At 37.5% G+C, this 21,529-nt stretch overlaps 1 protein-coding gene across 1 annotated transcript in view; it reads right to left on the reverse strand.

The window, feature by feature from the left end:
• The window catches only part of LOC126567089 (uncharacterized), a 78,507-nt gene that overhangs the window by 52,410 nt on the left and 4,568 nt on the right, over nucleotides 1-21,529 (reverse strand). Inside the window, exon 2 of the mRNA XM_050223323.1 lies at nucleotides 7,907-8,331. Coding sequence (XP_050079280.1) covers nucleotides 7,907-8,331 — 425 coding nt within the window. The remainder of the gene's footprint in view (nucleotides 1-7,906; nucleotides 8,332-21,529) is intronic.

The raw sequence follows: 21,529 nt of genomic DNA on the forward strand, positions 1-21,529 counted from the left end.
AAATTTTAAAAATCTAAGTAATTAAAATATCTCAGAAATTGTGAATTTTGCAAAATCTCAGAAATATCAGAAATATCAGAAATTTCAGATATTTCAGAAATCTCAGAAATCTTAGAAATTTCAAAAATCTCAGAATTCTCAGAAATCCAAGAATTTTCATCAATCTCCGAATTTTAAAAAATCTCAGGAATCTCAGAAATCTCAGAAATATCAATTATGTCAGAATTCCCAAAAATCTTAGAACTTCAAAAATCTCAGAATTTTCAGAAACCTCAGTATTTTCAAAAATCCCAGAAATCTCAGAAACAATAGAATTTTCTACAATCTCAGAATTTTTAAAAATCTCAGAATTCTCAGAAATCTCAGAAATTGTTGAAATTTAACAATCTCAGAATTTTCAAGAAGCTTAGAATTTTCAAAACACTCAGAATTTTCAAAAATTCTCAGCAATCTTAGAAATCTCAGAAATTTCTAAAATCTCAGAATTCTCTGAAATCTAAGAGTTTTCATAAATTTCTGAAATCTAAGAAATTAAAAAATCTGAGAAATTGTGAAATTTAAAAAATCTCAGAAATTTCAGAAACGTCATAAATTTCAGAAATCTCATAAATCTTTGAAATTTTAAATTCTCAAAATTCTCAGAAATCTAAGAATTTTTAAAAATCTCAGAATTTTTAAAAATCTAAGGAATCTCAGAAATCTCAGAAATATCAAAAAATGTCAGAATTCTCAAAAATCTTAGAATTTTCAAAAATCTCAGAATTTTCAGAAACCTCAGTATTTTCAAAAATCTCAGAAATCTCAGAAACGTAAGAATTTTCAGCAACCTCAGAATTTTTAAAATCTCAGAATTCTCAGAAATCTTAGAAATTTTAAAACTCTCAGAGTTCTCAGAAATCTAAGAATTTTAAAAAATCTTAGAAATTTCAAAAATCTCAAATATCTCAGAAATCTAAAAAATCTTATAAATCTTAGAAATCTCATAAAATTTTAATTTTTCAAAACTCTCAGAATTTTCAGAAATTTTGGAAATCTCATGAGTTTCTGAAAACTTAGAAATTTAAAAAATCTTAGAATTTAAAATAAATCTTTCAATTTTCAGAAATCTCAGAAATCTCAGATATCTCAGAATTCTCAGAATTCTCAGAAAACTCAGAATTTCCAAAAATCTCAGAAATCTTAGAAATCTAAAAAATCTCATAAATCTCAGAAATCTCAAAAATCGTTGAAATTTAAAAATCTCAGAATTTTAAAGAATCCTAGAATTTTAAAAAATCTCAGAAATTTTAGAAATCTCAGAAGTTAAAAAAATCTCAGATTTCTAAGAAATTTAAGAATTTTAAGAAATATCATAAATTTCAAAAATCTCTGAAATCTTAGAAATCTAAAAAATCTCAAAAATCGCATAACTCTCAGATATCTCATAAATCTTTGAAATTTCTAAAATCTCAGCATTTTCAGGAAGTTTGGAAACCTCAGAAAATTGAGAAATCTTTGTTATTTTAAAAATTTTACAATTTTCAAAAATCTTCGAATTTTCAAAAATCTCAGAATTTTTAAAAATCTCAGAAATCTCAGATGTCTCAGAAATTTCAAAAATCTGAGAATTCCTAGAAGCCTAATTTTTTTCAGAAATCTCAGAAATTTTTAAAAATCGAAGAAATCTGAGAAATCTAAAAAATCTCATAAATCTCATAAATCATAGAAATTTTGGAAAATTCAACAATCTCAAAATTTTCAAAAATATCAGAAATTTCAGGAACCCCAGAAATTTAAAAATCTAAAAGATCCCAGAAAATAAAAAAATCTCAGAAATATCAGAAAAGTCAGAAACTTCAGAAATCTCATAAATCTTTGAAATTTCAAAAATCTCAAAATTCTCAGAAATCTAAGAATTTTTAAAAATCTCAGAATTTTTAAAAATCTCAGGAATCTCAGAAATCTCAGAAATATCAAAAAATGTCAGAATTCTCAAAAATCTCAGAATTTTCCAAAATCTCAGAAAATTCAAAAATCCTAGAATTTTCAAAAATTGCAGAAATTTCAGAAATCTCAAAAATCTCAGAAAACTCAGAACTCTTAGTAATTTCAAAAATCTCAGAATTTTCAGAAATTTTGAAAATCTCAGAATTTTGAAAACCTCAGAAATTTTATAAATCTCAGAAATTTGGAAAATCTTAGAATTTTCAAAAATCTCCCGAATTTAAAAAATTTCAGAAATCTCAGAATTCTCAGAATCTTAGAAAATTAATTAAATCTCAGAAATCTCAAGAATCTCAGATATCTTTGAATTCTTAGATTTCTTTGATTTTTCAGAATTTCCAGTAATCTCAGAAATCTCAGAAATTTCAAAATTCTCAGAATTCTCAGAAATCTAAAAATTTTCATCAATCTCAGAATTTTAAAAAATCTCAGGAATCTGAGAAATCTCAGAAATATCAATAATGTCAGAATTCCCAAAAATCTAAGAACTTCAAAAATCTCAGAATTTTCAGAAACCTCAGTATGTTCAAAAATCTTAGAAATCTCAGCAAAAAAAGAATTTTCTACAATCTCAGAATTTTTAAAAATCTCAAAATTCTCAGAAATCTCAGAAATCGTTGAAATTTAAAAATCTCAGAATTTCAAAGAATCTCAGAATTCTCAGAAAACTCATAATTTCCAAAAATCTCATAAATCTCAGAAATCTCAGAAATCGTTGAAATTCTAAAATCTCAGTATTTTCAAGAAGCTTAGAATTTTCAAAAATTTCAGAATTTTCAAGAAGCTTAGAAGTTTCAAAAAACTCAGAATTTTTAAAATTCTCAGAACTCTCAGAAATATCAGAAATTTCTAAAATCTTTGAAATTTCAAAAATCTCAAAATTTTCAGAAATTTAGGAAATCTCAGAAATTTCAGAAATCTTAGAAATTTCAAAAATATCAGAATTTAAAACAATCTGTGAATTCTCAAAAATCTCAGAAATCTCAGAAATCTAAGAATTTTCAAAAATTTCTAAAATCTAAGAAATTAAAAAATCTGAGAAATTATTTATTTATTTTATTTATTTACAATTGATTATGACGGTCCGATGCCGTATTGTCAACACCGCTTGTGTTGAAAAAAAAAAATTACAATCATATTGATAAGGCATTTCCTCCCTATTATTTGCCTTATCCCGGGCATACTCGGTTGTGGATGGTTGTGGTGATGGTGTTGATGATGCTGATGATGATGATGATGATGATGATGATGATGATGATGTAGTGGTGGTTGTTGTGAGTTTTGATGGTCCGGGGCTATTGCTGTGTCTATTGTGATGATGGTGGTTGGTTACATCCGAATTCCGGCTATAGTGGTGATGTGGCCGTTCTATTGTTGTCCTTTGTGGATTGGTCTGGACTGCAACAAACAAACAAATATTGTTTAGACAGCACATTTATTTGTCTTCGTACAGTGTTCTCCAGTGCATTCCAGCAATGACATTCCAAGCTCAATCTAGTCAACGTCCAATCAAAGGATGATCGACAAGCTCTATCCCGCAGCAGCGAAAGCGACTTCACTACTCCCGAGACTGAACCCGCCGAACACCCCGAACCCGACGCCAACATTGTCAAACTCAATGTGCCAAAACTGGACTGGAGTGGAGAACACTGCACTTTGAACAACGCCTGCCTCCCTTTTACGGCAGTGTTGGAATCACCCTCGAGTGCTATTGCCCATTCATCGGATCACCCGTGGCACTACAAAAAATACACTTAAAACATAGACAACACAACATTTAACAAAAAGGAATTGGGGAATACGAATAAGGATTGGAAGGATACTTGGGATGTGGAATCATAGGACAAGACCGTTGTCTCTGGCGAATCGGTAAATGATCCTCATGTAGAGGAGGTCCCTGGTAGCCAACACTTCTCTGATTTCTGTATCCGGTCGTCTGCCGACATTCTCGACTGCGCTCAACAAGGAGGGTCTTGCGGTTTCAAATTCCACGCAGGACCACAGAAGGTGATCCACATCGTGGAATCCGTCACCGCAGCCACATACTTTTGTTTGAGCCAGAGTTATACGCTGTAGATGAGCATTCAACGCAAAATGATTCGACATCAGTCGAGACATCATCCGTATGAACGCCCGGTCCACAGAGAGCCCATCGAACCAAGGCCGCAGGGACACTTGCGGAGAGATCGAGAAGAGAAAACGCCCGAGTTCATCCGCCTCCCACATGCTCTGCCAGCGAGACAGGAAAAGTTGCTGTGGGAAACGAAGGAACTCCTGGGCCAAGATAGGTCGGTCGTAAAAAGCGCCTTCTTGGACGCCTGTTTTGGCCAGTGAGTCTGCCTTCTCATTGCCGGGAATTCCACAATGAGAAGGGACCCAAATTAGCGAGATCCTATACGCCTTATCGAACATTGAGCCAAGCAGTTCAATGATTTTTATGGTGAGGAAATCCTGACTCTTAACAGCCTTCGGAGATCTCAGAGCTTCAATAGCACTAAGGCTATCAGTGAAGATGAAGTACTGATCCGAAGGTCTCGCTGCTATCATCGATAGTGCGTAAAATATTGCGGCTAGCTCTGCGGTGTAAACACTACATGGCTGCCTCAATTTGAAAAAAGCTTCGGTGAACTCGCTAAAAACACCGAAGCCAGTGCCCTCCTCAGAGGATGATCCATCAGTGTAGTACTGGCTTATTTGGTCTAAATGACCATACTTATCCATGAAAATACCCGGAACTACCCTCGGGCGAAGATCATTAGGTATGGTCTTAATTTCCTCGTGCAATGAGGAATCTGTTATTAAAATGGAACTGTAGTTCTCAGGAAGGGCAGCACGATTTAATGCCTGTGGAGCGCTAGCATGCACTTGTAGGGCAACAAAATCTTCGTAGATCTTGAGGATTTTGCTCTTAGAACCTGTCTCTAGAAGCGCTTCAAAATTTTCTATTATCAAGGGATTTGATACTGAACAACGGACTAGAAGGCGAAGCGACAGCATTTCAAAACGTAGTTTGAGCGGCATCACTCCGGTCATCACTTCTAGGGACATGTTGTGTGTGGATTTCATGCTCCCTAGTGCGAGTCTAAGACAGCGGTACTGTAGCCTTTCAAGCTTGAGTATCAACGTATTGGATGCCCAATGGAAGCATATGCTTCCATATTCCAATACGGATAGCACCGTTGTCTTATACAGTCTCAGGACGTCTGATGGATGTGCGCCCCACCAGAATCCTGTGACTGTCCTTAGAAAGTTGATTCTTTTACTGCATTTTTGCACCAGACGGGTGAAGTGAGTACTCCAGTTTAGCCTAGAATTGAACCATACACCAAGGTATCGAAAATTGTCGGTAATTGATATCTTTTCACCATACAGAAAGACATCAATTTTCGGGTCATATAGCCTTTTCTCCCTGTTTTTTCCCGTATCGCTAAAAGGAGAAAAGACTACCATCTCAGTTTTCGTTGCAGAGAACTTGATACCAAGGTTTTCAGACCACTCGGAAAGATTGTCCAGAGTGGTTTGTAAAGCCAGTTGTATTTCGTCGGCGTCTCTGCTTGCAACAGATATAACGCCGTCGTCTGCCAATTGTCTAAGACTGCAGTTTGGCGCTAGACAAGAGTCTATCTCACTAACATAAAAGTTATATAACAGTGGGCTCAAGCAGGACCCTTGTGCTAGTCCATGGAAACTGGTCCGTTTTAACTGCACGTGACCATTGTTGAAATTCATAGCTTTTTCCGACAAAAGGTTGAATAATAAGTTATTCAACTTTGGTCCCAGGCCCGCATTTTCTAACTTTTGACTCAGTTTGTATGGAGAAACTGAGTCAAATGCCCCCTGTATGTCTAGGAAGATAGACCCCATGTTCTGCTTGCGTGCACGGGCAAGCTCTATTTCAGTCACCAAAAGCGCTAAACAGTCATTAGTACCCCTGGCTTTACGAAAACCAAACTGGGTATCTGATAGAAGGTTGTTTTTTTCCAACCATTCTTCTAACCGTAAAAGAATCATCCTTTCAAGGAGTTTTCTCAGACACGAAAGTAATGATATCGGCCGATATGAATCGTGTCTTGATGGCGGTTTGCCAGGCTTCAAAATAGTGACAACTTTCACTTCCCTCCATTCTTGCGGGACGCTGTTGAACTCCAACATATCGTTGAAGATTCTTTACAGACGTTTCTTGCCCATGTCGGGAAGATTTTGCAGCAGTTTGCTGTTGATCTGATCCAGGCCTGGGGAAGAATTTTTGCTTGAAAGGAGAGTAAGCGATAGCTCAACCATAGTGAACGGTGAGTCCATGATAGGGTCACTGCCAGGCGCATTTTGATGTAAGTTCTGCGCAGGAACGAAATCAGGGCAAAGCTTGTGGGCAAATTCATTTAGCCACTCGCCAGAAAAGCTTTCGCTCTCGTTGATGTTGTTGCTGTTTCGCATCCTTCTAGCCATCCTCCAAAGCGAATTAAGTGATGGGGAAGGGTCTAGGTTATTGACGTATCTACGCCAATAACCCTTTTTCTTCGCCTTCAACAGGTTTTTACACGATCTCTCCAGTCCTTTATATTTTTCATATAAAGACCTTGAGCCCGTGTCCCGGAATGCTTTAAACGCCTCCCGCTTCTTATTAAAAGCCGCTTGGCAATCCTTGTCCCACCAAGGAGTGGGGGGTTTTTTGAATGTCCTTGCTTGGTGGGAACGCCTTGTTTGGGCCTCAAGAGCGCACTTGTTTATAATTGAAACAAGTTTTTCGTACTCCTGAACTGGAGACAAATCTTCCAAGTCAAGAGAAAGCGAAGCGGCTACTAATTCACCGTATCTTGTCCAGTCGATGTTCCTCGTTAAGTCACATTTAACGGGGATTCCACCTCCTGGACATCCTCCCTTGATGTAGGAAATTTCTATCGGCAAGTGATCACTGCCGATAGGGTCCTGGATCACCTTCCAACTAAAATCCAGGGCCATCGCTGATGGACATAGAGACAGGTCCAGTGCACTCGCCCTACTCTTCGGTGTGTGCATCCTAGTTGCCTCTCCTGAGTTGAGGATTGAAAGCCCAAATCTGTCGCAGATGTCTCGGATAATTGGAGCGCGAATGTCATCCTTATCGCAACCCCAGTCGATTCCATGGGAGTTGAAATCTCCCAGGATCAAAAGTGGTCCAGGCAAGACCGCTGCTAAATTTCCAAGATCCTCTTTGATCTTTTCAATTTTTTCTTTTTCATTGTTGGCTATCGGGGGGATATAAATAGATGCAATTGTCACGTGAAGATCGCTAATTTTTGCCTTGACTGCGACAGTTTCGATCATTTCTTGCCTAGGGGTAGGTATTCTGTTGAAAGCGTGACTCTTTCGAACACCAATTAGTACTCCCCCACCCCTTGTAATGCGATCTTCACGGATTATATTATATCCAGGGAAGGTAAGATTAATGTCTCCCGATAGTCAAGTTTCACAGAGGGCGAACACATCGCAGTTGTGCTCGCCCACTAATGCTTTAAAGGAGTCTAGCTTGCCAAGCAAACTCCTACAGTTCCACTGTAAGATGGTAGCCCTTGGAGGAATTAATCGTCCAATCGGACCATCATGCTTAAGCATGGCCATTGGGCCAGCCACTGTTTGATCATCCCCTTCAGGAAAGGAAGGGCCCAAGTAGCGATCATGTGCAGGTGCTGCGGGAGGTTCAGGGTCATGAGAAGACGGAGTAGGGGTTTTCGGAGAACCCCCGATTGGAAAAGCCAAGCTTTCCAGAGGGGCTTCGGTCCGGGGGGATCGCTTCTTCTTGGGCTCCTTCCTGGCAGATTGAGGAGCGGGAGCAGAAGGATCAGCGTCTCGAGTTGGGACTGAGGATGTTGTTTTAGCAAGACGCTGTTGTGCCAAAGGTTTACTTTTTTTTTAGCAACTTCCGTTGTATCTTTTTATAAGATACTCTCGTGGCCTTAGCTGATCTCAGAGGCATCTGTTCGGGTGCAGTCGGGTTGGACTCGCCATTTGCAGCTGTATCCAAAACTGCAAAAGGGTTCGACGCGTTCGCACCTTTAAGGGCGTCGCTAAAAGAGCCACGTGCCCTCTCAGCTACCGTTTTTGTCTGTTCCCTTTGCAATTTTCGGTACACCGGGCACAAGGCTACCTCATGCCAGTCCTCCCGACAATGCGAGCATTTTTGAGAAGGGGCTTTGCACTCCTCGGTGGCATGCGCCCCTCTGCATTTTCCGCAGCATATTTTGCGAGTGCAAAACGGATCGGCATGTCCAATCCGACTGCACTTCGAACAGGTGGCCACCCTTGGCACGTATGGCCGGTCGATCGGTATCCGGAGACCTTCAATAATGAGGGCCTGCGGAAGAACCGTACCTTCAAACGTGATCCTGATTGAGGAGGTCGGGACATATTTTTCCCCTCATTATTGAGCTTCGCTGAGGCGTCAAGCTTAAAAAGCTTTTTTGCCTCGAGCACTTTTGCTTTTGGCGTACCTGGGGCTTGAAAAGCGCCCACGCCATATTTAACAATATCCTCTTCAGGATATTCGAAGTCCTGGATCACGCCGGACACTTCAACCAGACTACCGGGGATATAAACCCGGTAGTGCTCCGTAAACTCTGGATCAGCCGCAATGACGTTGGCTTGAGCCCGGTCCTTTGCGGTAACCCTGATCTTATGTGGACGCATCCGAAACACATAGGCAACGCCCGGGTACTTCTTAAACAGCGATGCCGCGATCGTCCTCACATCGAGCTGTTTTGTTCGTGGCATAAAATAGACAACCGGCTTACCCTCCCACGACGGCGGGTAAGCACGCGCTCGGTGTTCCGATAGCGGCTCGTTGGATGCTACCAGCGGGGCACTCTTTGCCAGCGGGGCACTTTTTGCCATCTGGGTATTCTTTGCCAAAGTGGCACTACTACATGCGGCCTTTGATGTCGAAGGCCTTTCGTCGATCGCTATTTTTTTTTTTTGCCACTGGCGCAGCCTTAGGGCGCCCAGGCTTTCGTTTTACCTCCCTGGAAGAATCATTCTCCCGAGCCGAATCATAGACATCCTGCTCTACCGCCATGGTAGGGCCGGAGACAACGGAGCGGATAAAAAAAGGGGTAACACTTATCGTATCACACGATGCACAAATAAACACACACCGACACACACACTAACTTGTAGCACAAGCGCCGATCAAAGCGATAGCGTTGCGTTGATACGCTTGCTTACCGCTACGATCAGCAGCAACGATACACACACTCACAACACAAGAACACACGTCGATCGCCACTCGATCGATAGAAGTACCGGTACACTCTCCGCACGAATATCGGAGTAAGACGGAGACACCGATAGGTGCGTTACGGGTAATCGCGTTGACTACGCATTCGCACTCGAGAACAATAGCCACTATCTGCCGTATGCGAAATAGACAATGACGCTTCCGAGCGGAATACGTCCTCTCACTACGGAAGCTGGAGGCAGACTCAAAAATCTAAGAAATCTCAGAAATCTAAAAAATCTCATAAATCTCCGAAATCTTTGCGATTTCAAAATTCTCATAATTTTCAAAAATCTTAGAATTTTCAAAAATATCAGAAATTTCAGAAATATCAGAAATTTAAAAATCTCAGAAATCTCAGAAATTTTAAAATTCTCAGAGTTTTCAAAAATCTAAGAATTTTCGGAAATCTAAGAATTTGAAAAATCTCAGAATTTTCAAAAATCTCAGAAATCTAAGAAATCTCAAAAATCTCAGGAATCTCAGAAATCTCAGAAATCTCAGATATTTCAGAAGTCTCAGAATTTTCAGAGATCTCATAAATTCCAGAAATCTCAGAAATCTCGGAAATATAAGAAATCTCAAAAATCTCAGATATATCAGAAATCTTAAAAATCTCAGAAATCTCAGATATTTAAAAAATCGTTCTGAGGAAATTTCTGAGAAAAAATCTCAGAAATTTCAAAAATCTAAGAAATCTCAGAAATTTCGAAAATCTCATTAATCTCAGAAATCTTTGAGATTTCAAAAATCTCATAATTTTCAAAAATCATAAAATTTAAAAAAAATTCAGAAGTTTCAAAAATCTCAAAAAATAAAAATCTCAGAAATTCCAAGAATCACAGAATTTTCAAAAAGCTTAGAATTTTCAAAAATCTCCGAAATTTCAGAAATCTCAGATATTTAAAAATCTCAAAAATCTCAGAAATCTCGGAAATCTTTGAAATTTCAATAATCTCAGAATTTTCAGAAATTTTGAAAATCTCAGAAATTTTAAAAATCTCAGAAATTTCAAAAATTTCAGAATTTTCAAAAATCTTAGAATTTTAAAAAATCTCAGAAATCTCAGAAATTTCAAAAATTTCAGAAATCTTTGAAATTTCAAAAATCTCAGAATTTTCAGAATTCTCAGAATTTTCAAAAATCTAAGAATTCACGAAAACTCAAAAATCTCAGGAATCTCAGAAATCTCAGAAATCTCAGATTTCTCAATATTCTTAGAATTCTCAGATATCTCAGAAATCTCAGAAATATCAAAAATCTCAGAAACATCAAAAATCCTAAAAATCTCAGAAATCTCAGAAGTCTCAGAATTCGTTGAAATTTAAACAGCCCAGAACATTCAAGAATTGTAAAATTTTCAAAAATCTCAGAAGTTTTAAAAATCTCAGACATTTCATAAATGTCAGAAATTTCAGAAAACTCATTTTTCTTTGTAATTTCAAAAATATTTTAATTTTTAGCAATCTCAGATATCTCAGAAATCTCAAAAATATCCGGATTCTCAGAAATCTCGGAATTTTCTGAAATTCCAGGATTTTCAAAAATCTCAGAATTCGCAGTAATCTCATAACTCTCAGAAATCTCAGAAATCTCAGAATTTTAAAAAATCTTAAAATTCTAGAAATTTCAGAATTTTAGAAAATCGCAGAATTCATAGAAATCTCAGAAATCTCGGAATTCTCCGAAATTCAAGAATTTTCAAAAATCTCAGAATTTAAATAAATCTCAGAAATCTCAGAAATCTTTAAAAATTTTAAAAAATCTCAGAATTTTCAAAAAGCTTAGAATTTTCAAAAATCTCAGAAATCTCAGAAATTTCACAAATCTTTGAAATTTCAAAAATCTAAGAATTTTGAAAAATCAGAAATCTCAAAAATCTCAAAAATCTCCAAAATCTCAAAAATCTCAGAGATCTCAGAAATCTAGGAATTTCAGAAATCTATGAAATTTCATAAATCTCAGAGTTTTCAGAAATTTTGAAAAACTCAAAAATTTTAAAAATCTCAGAAATTTTCAAAAATCTTAAAATTTTCAAAAATCTCAGAAATTTCGGAAATCTCAGAAATTTGAAAGATGATGTCGAATCATTTTGCGTTGAATGCTCATCTACAGCGTATAACTCTGGCTCAGACAAAAGTGTGTGGCTGCGGTGACGGATTCCACGATGTGGATCACCTTCTGTGGTCCTGCGTGGAATTTGAAACCGCAAGACCCTCCTTGTTGAGCGCAGTCGAGAATATTGGCAGACGAACGGGTACAGAAATAAGAGAAGTGTTGGCTACCAGTGACCTTCCCTACATGAGGATCATTCACCGATTCGCCAGAGACAACGGTCTTGTCCTATGATTCCACATCCCTAGTATCCTTCCAATCCTTATTCGTATTCCCCAATTCCTTTTTTGTTAAATGTTGTGTTGTCTATGTTTTAAGTGTATTTTTTGTAGTGCCACGGGTGATCCGATGACTGGGCAACAGCACTCGAAGGTGATTCCAACACTGCCGTAAAAGGGAGGCAGGCGTTGTTGAAAGTGCAGTGTTCTCCACTCCAGTCCAGTTTTGGCACATTGAGTTTGACAACGTTGGCGTCGGGTTCGGGGTGTTTGGCGGGCTTTCGCTGCTGCGGGATAGAGCTTGTCGATCTTCCTTCGACTGGACGTTGACTAGAGCGAGCTTGGAATGTCATTGCTGGAATGCACTGGATAACACTGTACGAGGACAAATAAATGTGCTGTCTTAACAATATTTGTTTGTTTGTTGCAGTCCAGACGAATCCACAAAGGACAACAATAGAACGGCCACAACACCACAATAGCCGGAATTTGGATGCAACCAACCACCATCATTACAATAGCCACAGCAATAGAACCGGACCATCATCCACGAATACATGTTCATCATCATCACATACACCGTTTCGCACTGACAACACGTACTTTGCACCGCTCCTCGATATAACGGATTAAATTAACCGATTCACGTTATTTCACACAATTTCGCGTACTGCACTGAATACTGCAAGTGGGCAGTTGTTTCTCTGCGTTGGATTGCGGATTGATTGTTATCAGCATAAAACTGCCACTGATCTTGTGTTTTTGTGCTTCACGAGTTTGTTCCGGATAGAAGTTTGCTTGACGCCTTGTGATCGTCGGTCGTTGATCTCACACTTCCTGATGGCAGAAGTATGCGTGTCATGTTCCCGTGTATCAGCACCCGAGGATCCCTCCTACAAGTGTGATGGTTTCTGCAAAGGCTGGATGCATCGTTCGTGTATTGGTGTAAGTAACGCAGTGTTTAAGGAACTTACCAAGGGAGGCACCCTGTTTCTATGGCTATGCCCCGGATGCTGTAAGCTACGCAGCAGCGGTCAATCAGTTGTGATTGCTGAGCTGAACGACGCACTCAACGATCTCAAATCTCAACTAACGGCTGAGTTTGAGTCCCGCATGTTATCTGCCTTGGAGAAGACGAAACGTTCGTTGCTCTCTTCACTGACACATCAAACTAGTGTCCGACCCCAGCCCACCACTTCATCCTCGAACCGCATTGCCGCAACCGAAACGCACACTCCTGAATGCACACTTACACCTTTAACCGAACCGGCTAATCCTGCAAAGCGTCGCCTGATTGATCGCTCTCCCCCGTCAGATGTACAGACTCATCCACTACTTACCGGCACAGCCCCGATAATAGCTCCATCTCATGCCGCATTATTGCTGCCTCCCGAAACGCCTAGATTTTGGCTGTATCTGTCGCGCTGCCGACCGATGGCCACTGTCGAAGAAGTACTGGCGTCCGTTAAGCAGCAACTCAGCACTGATGATGTCATTGTTAGAAAGTTAGTGCCAGCTAGTCGAGATCCCAGCACGCTGACCTTTTCGTCATTTAAGGTCGGTTTGTCGCTCGCGCTCCAGGATCGAGCCTTGTCACAGTCCACCTGGCCTATCCGAACAGCCTATAAGGAGTTCGTTGATAGACGAACCGTAAACAACGTAGCACGTTCCGCAATCGAGTTTCACCACCCGCACTCCATCTCCAGCACTCATCAACGGACGGATCTGCAAGATACTAATGCTAGCTTATCGCCGGCACGCACATCTACATTGGCTCCCACAACACTCAATACCGCGGGTCCGTCTTCACCACCACCATTTCAAGCGCAGCAATAACAATCGTCCACACCGGTTCCCACTCTCCCAACACCAATCATAAGCTAAATCTCTACTACCAAAATACGCGAGGTATTAGAACTAAGCTTACTGATCTTCGCCTCGCACTCACGGATATATATTATGACGTCATTGTTATCACCGGGACTTGGTTGGATGATTCGATACCCTCGTCACTCTTTTCCGATGACAACCTCATCGTTTACCGATGCGATCGTACATCTAATAATAGCAGTGCCACCCGCGGTGGTGGAGTTCTTATTGCCTGCTTATCGAATCTCACAACATCGCAAGTTCCTGTGTGCTATCCCTCCTTAGAAATCCTGTGGATAAATGTGCTCTGTAAGGGAATCCGTGTCTTCATCGGAGTATATTACATCCCTCCCGAATCAAGCAGAAACACAGCAGTGTTAGATTCGCTGTTCAACTCGATCGCGGATGTACAACGGCGTATGAAGCCGCACGACGTATTATTCCTTTGTGGGGACTTCAATCAACCACATAAGCAATACGGCCTGGCCGTCCCTTATGAATAAAAAAAAAAATCAACCACATATTTCCTGGTCATCCGCCGATGGATTTTTCGTCCCATTCCCCACGTCACCCTCTCATGCTTATTTTTGTGGTGGAGTACATGAATGTAATCTTAAACAAATTTCTAACGTAAAAAACTCAATGAACAGACAGTTAGATTTAGTTTTCATTAATGAGTCGGCTCTGTTCACTGCCTCGAGAGTATCAAGTGCTGCCATACCTTCACTTAGGTTAGACAATTACCACCCAGCTCTAGAGTTTAATTTATCTGTTAGTGCTAGTGATTCCCTCCCCTCCCCTATCCATAGCATGATGCGAGGGTTTAACTTTCGTAAGTTGGATACCGCGAAATTGGCCCGTATGTTGGGCGCTTCCGATTGGTCTTTTTTGGACTCTTCTCGGTCGGTGAATGAGGCAACTGACCATTTTTACGAAATTATAAGTGCGGCGTTACCGTTATGTTTCCCTCCATCATTCCCCCCTCAATCCCCCCCCTGGTCCGATTCGACCCTTCGTTCCCTCCGCAGAGACAGATCTCGAGCACTACAGCGTCTGCGTAGACATCCGTCACAGCATCACCACGTGACATTTAAATACGCAGCTTATGCTTATCGCATATACAATCGGGCACGATATTCCCGTTACCTCCACATACTCCAAAACCGTCTTCATTCCCGTCCTCATTCCTTCTGGGCTTTCGTCAAGAGTCAGCGCAAAATCGCCTCCATTCCCACTGTTATGTCGCTCGGAGATGTGTCGGTTGACAATAGCTCTGATATCTGCGCCCGTTTTTGCTGACCATTTATCCTCCAATTTCTCTGCTCCTGTGAATAGTCAGCCTCTAATTACTTCAGTTAGATCACATATTTCAGAGCCTTCAAACACTATTCCTTCCTCTCTTATTACGATCGATGCAATACCCCTCGCCATTAACAAACTCAAATCATCCTTTTCTCCTGGTCCTGACGGTATTTCTGCTGTAATTGTGAAAAAATGTAGTACTGTTTTCGCCCCTCTGTTACTACAGTTATTCCGTTTATCTATGTGTTCGTCCGTTTTTCCTTCGGTCTGGAAACAAGCTTGGCTTGTTCCTATACTTAAGAAGGGAAATCCCTCCATTGTCTCGAACTATCGCGGTATCTCACTTTTATGTGCATTTGCCAAGGTATTTGAGTATGTCTTGCATGCCTGTATCCTTAACGTTTCACGTAGTCTGGTATTCCCTCAACAGCACGGGTTTGTTCCTAAACGTTCCACTTCCTCCAACCTCATGTGTTTAACGTCGTTCGTGTCGACTCATCTTGATGTTGTGCCTCAAGTCGATAGTGGCCTTACGCTAACGTCCCACATCGACTCTATGGTTGCTAGAACCTAGAAAACACTGGGTATCCTGAAGCGTATTGCTCGTGACTTCTCTAATCTTCTGTGTTTGAAAACGCTGTACTGTTCACTGGTCAGGTCATTGCTGGAGTATTGCTCAGTAATCTGGTCACCAACGGCTCGGATCCATATGGATCGAATCGAGCGGGTGCAGAGGTCTTTTACCAGGTTTGCGGTTCGCAAATTCCTTGGAAGATCCACCTCCACCCTGCCCGGTTACGAGTCAAGGTGTCAGTTGCTGAGTCTTGACTCTCTCGAAGACCGTCGATTACGTTCCCAAACACATTTTGTCGCTTCCCTCTTGTTGAACTGTATAGATGCTCCTTCTCTGCTTGGTTCCATCCCGTTCTATGTCCCTAACTGTTCCCTTCGTATTCGTCCCCCTTTGATTATCCCTAGGCGCCGTACGTCTGCCGGTCGCAACGATCCTTTTTTGAGGGCACTGCGTTCGTTTAACTCCTCGTCTCTTGTGTTCGATTTCCATCTCTCCCTTCCATCCTTTCACTCCAGTATGCGGTCTTTCCTTTAGCACTCAACTCCCTCCCCATTTCTCTAAGTTTAGAGTTAAATAATTTTAAGTAGAGTGTAAGAGTGCAGTGTAGCCTATAGGCAGACAACACGTTTTTTTTTTTTCAAACATTGTTTATTTAAAACAACTTAAAAATAGCTAACGAAAGAATAGTGGGGTACATGTAGGGACGACGTTCAGGTTTTACAAAGAACACTTAAGGATATTTTCATCAATCACAGCATTGTTGTTTCCAACAATGTGGATGATGCAGTTTGCAAACAAACGTAGGATAGGAATCCTCTTACTTATGCTAATGTGACTTAAAATAGGTAAGAGGAGGGAAGGGAAGTTGAGGTTGTGGGGTAAATAAATAAAAATAATAATAATAATCATTTTCATCATCATCATCATCATCATCATCATCATCATCATCATCATCATCATCATCATCATCATCATCATCACCATCACCACAACCATCCACAACCGAGTATGCCCGGGATAAGGCAAAGAATAAGGAGGAAATGCCTTATCAATATAATTGTTTTTTTTTTTTTCAACACAAGTGGTGTTGACAATACGGCACTGGACCGTCATATTCAATTGTAAATAAATAAATAAATTAATAAATAAATAAGAATTCTTAGAATTCTAAGAATTTTCAAAAATCTCGGAATAATGAGAAATCTTAGAGATCTAAGAATTTTCAAAAATCTTAGGATTATCAGAAATCTCAAAAATATCCGGATTCTCAGAATTCTCAGAATTTTCTAAAATCTCAGAATTTTCAAAAATTTCTGAAATCTCAGAAATCGCAATAATCTTAAAAATCTCATAAATCTCAGAAATCTTAGAAATTTCCAAAATCTCTGAATTTTCAAAAATATCAGAAATTTCAGAAATCTCAGAAATCTCAAAAATCTAAAAAATCTCAGATATCTCAGAAACCTCAGAATTCTCAGAAATCTTCATAATTCATTTATCTCAGAATTTTCAGAAATTTTGAAAATCTAAAAAAATATAAAAATCTCAGAAATTTTCAAAAATCTTAGAATTTTCATAAATCTCAGAAATTTCAGAAATAACAGAATTTTTTTTACACAATCTTAGAATTTTCAAAACTCTCAGAAATTTCAGAAGTCTCAAAAATTTAAAAATCTCAGAAATGTCATCAATCTCAGAAATTTCAGAAATCTCAGAAAATTAAAAATCTCAGAAATCTCAGAAATCTCAGAAATCCTAGAAAGCTTTGAAATTTCAATAATCTCAGAATTTTCAGAAATTTTGAAAATCTGAAAAATTAAAAAAATCTCAGAAATTTCAGAAATCTCAAAAATTTCAAAAATTTCAGATTACTCAAAAATTTCAAAAATCTCAAAAATTTCAGATATCTCAGAATTTTCAAAAATCTCAGAAATCTCAGAAATCTCAAAATTAAAAAAAAATCTTTAAATTCTAGAAATCTCAGGGTGTAAAAAAATCGCAAATTCTTAGAAATCTCAGAAAACTCATAAATTTCGTAAATCTCAGAAATCTAAGAATTTTCAAAAATCTCAGAATTTTGAGGAATCTCAGTAATCTAAGAATTTACAAAAATCGCAGGATTCTCAGAAATCTCAGATATCTCAAAAATATCCGGGTTCTCAGAATTCTCAGAATTTTCTGAAATCTCAGAATTTTCAAAAGTCTCAGAAAATGCAGAAATCTTAAAAATTCCCATAAATCTAAGAAACCTTTGAAATTTCAAAAATCTCAGAATTCTCAAAAATCTTTGATTTTCAAAAATATCAGAATTTTTAGAAATTTCAGAATTTTCGGAATTTTCAAAAATCTCGGAAAACGCCGAAATCTTAAAAATCTCATTAATCTCAGAAATCTCAGAAATCTTTGAAATTTCAAAAATCTCAAAATTTTAAAAAATTTTAGAATTTTCAAAAAGCTTAGAATTTTCAAAAGTCTCAGAAATTTCAAAAATCTCAGAAATTTAAAAATCTCAGCAATCTTAAAAATCTCAAAAATTTCGGAAATATCAGAAATCTAAGAAATCTTTGATATTTCAATAATCTCAAAATTTTCAGAAATTTAGAAAATCTCAGAAATTTTAGAATTTTCAAAAATTTCACAAATCACAGAAATCACAAAAATCTCAGAAGTCTCAGAAATCTAAGAATTTTCAAAAATCACAGAATTCAAAGAAATTTCAGAAATCTCAGGATTTTTTAAAATCTCCAAAATCGCAGAAATCTCAAAAATCTCAGAATTTTCAAAAATCTTAGAATTTTCAAAATTCTCAGAAATGTCAGAAATCTCAGATTTAAAAAACTCAGAAATCTCAAAAATCTCAGAAATCACAAAAATCTCAGAAATCTTTGAATTTTCAAAAATCTCAGAGTTTTCAAAAGCCTCAGAAATTTCAGAAATCTAAGAAATTAAAAAATCTCAGAAAACTCAGAAATCTCAAAAATCTCAGAAATATCAAAAATATCGGAAGTTTCAGAAATGTCAAAATTTTCGAAATTTTAGTAATTTCAGAAATTTCAGAAATCTCAGAAAGCTTAGATAATTAAAAAATTTCAGATTTTCAAAAATCTGAAAATTTCCAGAAATCCCAGAATTTTCATAAATCTCAGAATTCTCAGAAATCTCATTATTTTCAAAAATCTTAGAATTTTAAGAAATCTCAGAAAATTCAAAAAACTCAGGAATTTCAAAAATCTCATAATTCTTTGAAAATTTAAAATTCTCAGAATTTTCAAAAATCTTTGAAATTTCAAAAATCTCAAATATCTCAGAAATCTAAAAAATCTCATAAATCTCAGAAATCTCATAAAATTTTGATTTTTCAAAAATCTCAGAATTTTCAGAAATTTTGGAAATCTCAGAAGTTTCAGAAATCTTAGAAATTTAAAAAATCTTAGAATTGAAAAAAAACTTTCAATTTTCAGAAATCTTACAAATCTTAAATATCTCAGAATTCTCAGAAAACTCAGAAATTCCAAAAATCTCAGGAATCTTAGAAATCTAAAAAATCTCATAAATCTCAGAAATTTCAGAAATCGTTGAAATTTTAAAATCTCAGAATTTTAAAGAATCTTAGAATTTTCAAAAAACTCAGAACTTTCAAAAATTCTCAGAAATCTAAGAATTTTCAAAAATGGCAGGATTCTCAGAAATGTGAGAATTTTCATAAATGTCAGAATTCTCAGAAATCTCAGAAATCTCAGAATTTCTTGAAATCTCAGAATTTTCAAAATTCTCAGAAATTGCAGAAAGCTAAAAATTCTCATTAATCTCAGAAATCTCAGAAATCTCTAAAATATCCGGATTCTCAGAAATCTCAGAATTTTCTGAAATCTCAGAATTTTAAACAAATCTCAGAAATCTTAAAAATTTCAAAAATCTCAGAATTTTTAAAAATCTCAGAATTTTCAAAAATCTTAGAATTTTCGAAAATCATAGAAATTTCAGAAGCTTTAAAAATCTCAAAACAACCATCTCAACAATCTCAGAAATCTCAGAATTCTCTTAAATCTCAGAAATATCAGAAATTTCAGAAATCTCAAAATTTTTAGTAATCTCAGAAATCTTAGAATTTTTGAAAATCTTAGGATTCTCAGAAATATCTGAATTTTTTGAAATTTCAGAATTTTCAAAAATCTCAGAAATCTCAGTTTTCTAAAAAATCTCATAAATCTCAGAAATGTTACAAATCTCAGAAATTTTTGAAATTTCAAAAACCTCAGAATTTTCAAAAATCTTAGAATTTTCAAAAATCTCAGCTATTTCAGAAATTTCAAAAAATTCAGAAATCTCAAAAATGTCAGAAATTTCAGATTTCTAAGACATTTCAAAAATTTCAGAACGCTCACAAACTTCAGAAATTTTAAAAATCTTAAAATTCTAGACATCTTAGAATTTTAAAAAATCTCAGAAATCTCAGAAATCTCAGAAATCTAAGAATTTTCAAAAATCTCAGAATTTTTTGAAATCTCAGGAATCTAAGAATTTTAAAAAATCTCAGGATTCTCAGATATCTCAGAAATTTCAAAAAAATTCGAATTCTTAGAAATCCCAGAATTTTCTGAAATCTCAGAATTTCCAAAAATCTCAGAAATCTCAGAAATCTACAAAATCTCAATAATATCAGAAATCTCAGAAATGTTTGAAATTTCCAAAATCTCAGAATTTTTTAAAATCTTAGAATTTTCAAAAATCTCAGAAATTTCAGAAGCTTTAAAAATCTCAAAACAACCATCTCAACAATCTCAGGAATCTCAGAAATCTCATTAATTTCTTTTCATTTCATTTCATTTCTTCATTTCAGAAATTTCATTAATCTCAGAATTTTAGAAATTTTGAAAATCTCAGAAATTTTAACAATCTCAGAAATCTTAGAAATTTCTGAAATCTCAAAATTCTCAGAAGTCTCAGAAATCTCATAAATCTTTGAAATTTCAACAATCTCAGAATTTTCAGAAGTTTTGGAAGTCTCAGATATTATAGACATCTCAGAAATTTCAAAAATCTAAGAAATAGCAGAAATTTTATTTATTTTATTTATTTATAATTAATTATGACGGTCCAGTGCCGTATTGTTCACACCGCTTGTGTTGAAAAAAAAAAACAATTATATTGATAAGGCATTTCCTCCTTATTCTTTGCCTTATCCCGGGCATACTCGGTTGTGGGTGGTTGTGGTGATGATGATGATGATGATGATGATGATGATGATGACGATGATAATGATGATGATGATGTATTCGTGGATGATGGTCCGGTTCTATTGCGGTGGCTATTGTAATGATGGTGGTTGGTTGCATCCGAATTCCGGCTATTGTGGTGTTGTGGCTGATCTGTTGTTGATCATTTTGTTATGGTCTGGACTGTAACGAACAAATAAACATCGTTAAGACAGCACGAACATTTATTTGTCTGCGTACAGTGCTCTCCAGTGCATTCCAGCAATGACATTCCAAGCTCAATCTAGTCAACGTCCAATCAAAGGATGATCGACAAGCTCTATCCCGCAGCAGCGAAAGCGACTTCACTACTCCCGAGACTGAACCCGCCGAACACCCCGAACCCGACGCCAACATTGTCAAACTCAATGTGCCAAAACTGGACTGGAGTGGAGAACACTGCATTTTCAACAACGCCTGCCTCCCTTTTACGGCAGTGTTGGAACCACTCTCGAGTGCTCTTGCCCAGTCATCGGATCACCCGTGGCACTACAAAAAATACACTTAAAACATAGACAACACAACATTTAACAAAAAAGGAATGGGGAAATACGAACAAGGATTGGAAGGATACTTGGGATGTGGAATCATAGGACAAGACCGTTGTCTCTGGCGAATCGGTAAATGATCCTCATGTAGAGGAGGTCCCTGGTAGCCAACACTTCTCTAATTTCTGTACCCGGTCGTCTGCCGACATTCTCGACTGCGCTCAACAAGGAGGGTCTTGCGGTTTCAAATTCCACGCAATACCACAGAAGGTGATCCACATCGTGGAATCCGTCACCGCAGCCACATACTTTTGTCTGAGCCAGAGTTATACGCTGTAGATGAGCATACAACGCAAAATGATTCGACATCAGTCGAGACATCATCCGTATGAACGCCCGGTCCACAGAGAGTCCATCGAACCAAGGCCGCAGGGACACTTGCGGAGAGATCGAGAAAAGAAAACGCCCGAGTTCAT

This window comes from Anopheles maculipalpis, unplaced genomic scaffold, assembly GCF_943734695.1.
Source record: "Anopheles maculipalpis unplaced genomic scaffold, idAnoMacuDA_375_x PRTXT_6, whole genome shotgun sequence".
Taxonomy (NCBI): Eukaryota; Metazoa; Arthropoda; class Insecta; order Diptera; family Culicidae; genus Anopheles; species Anopheles maculipalpis.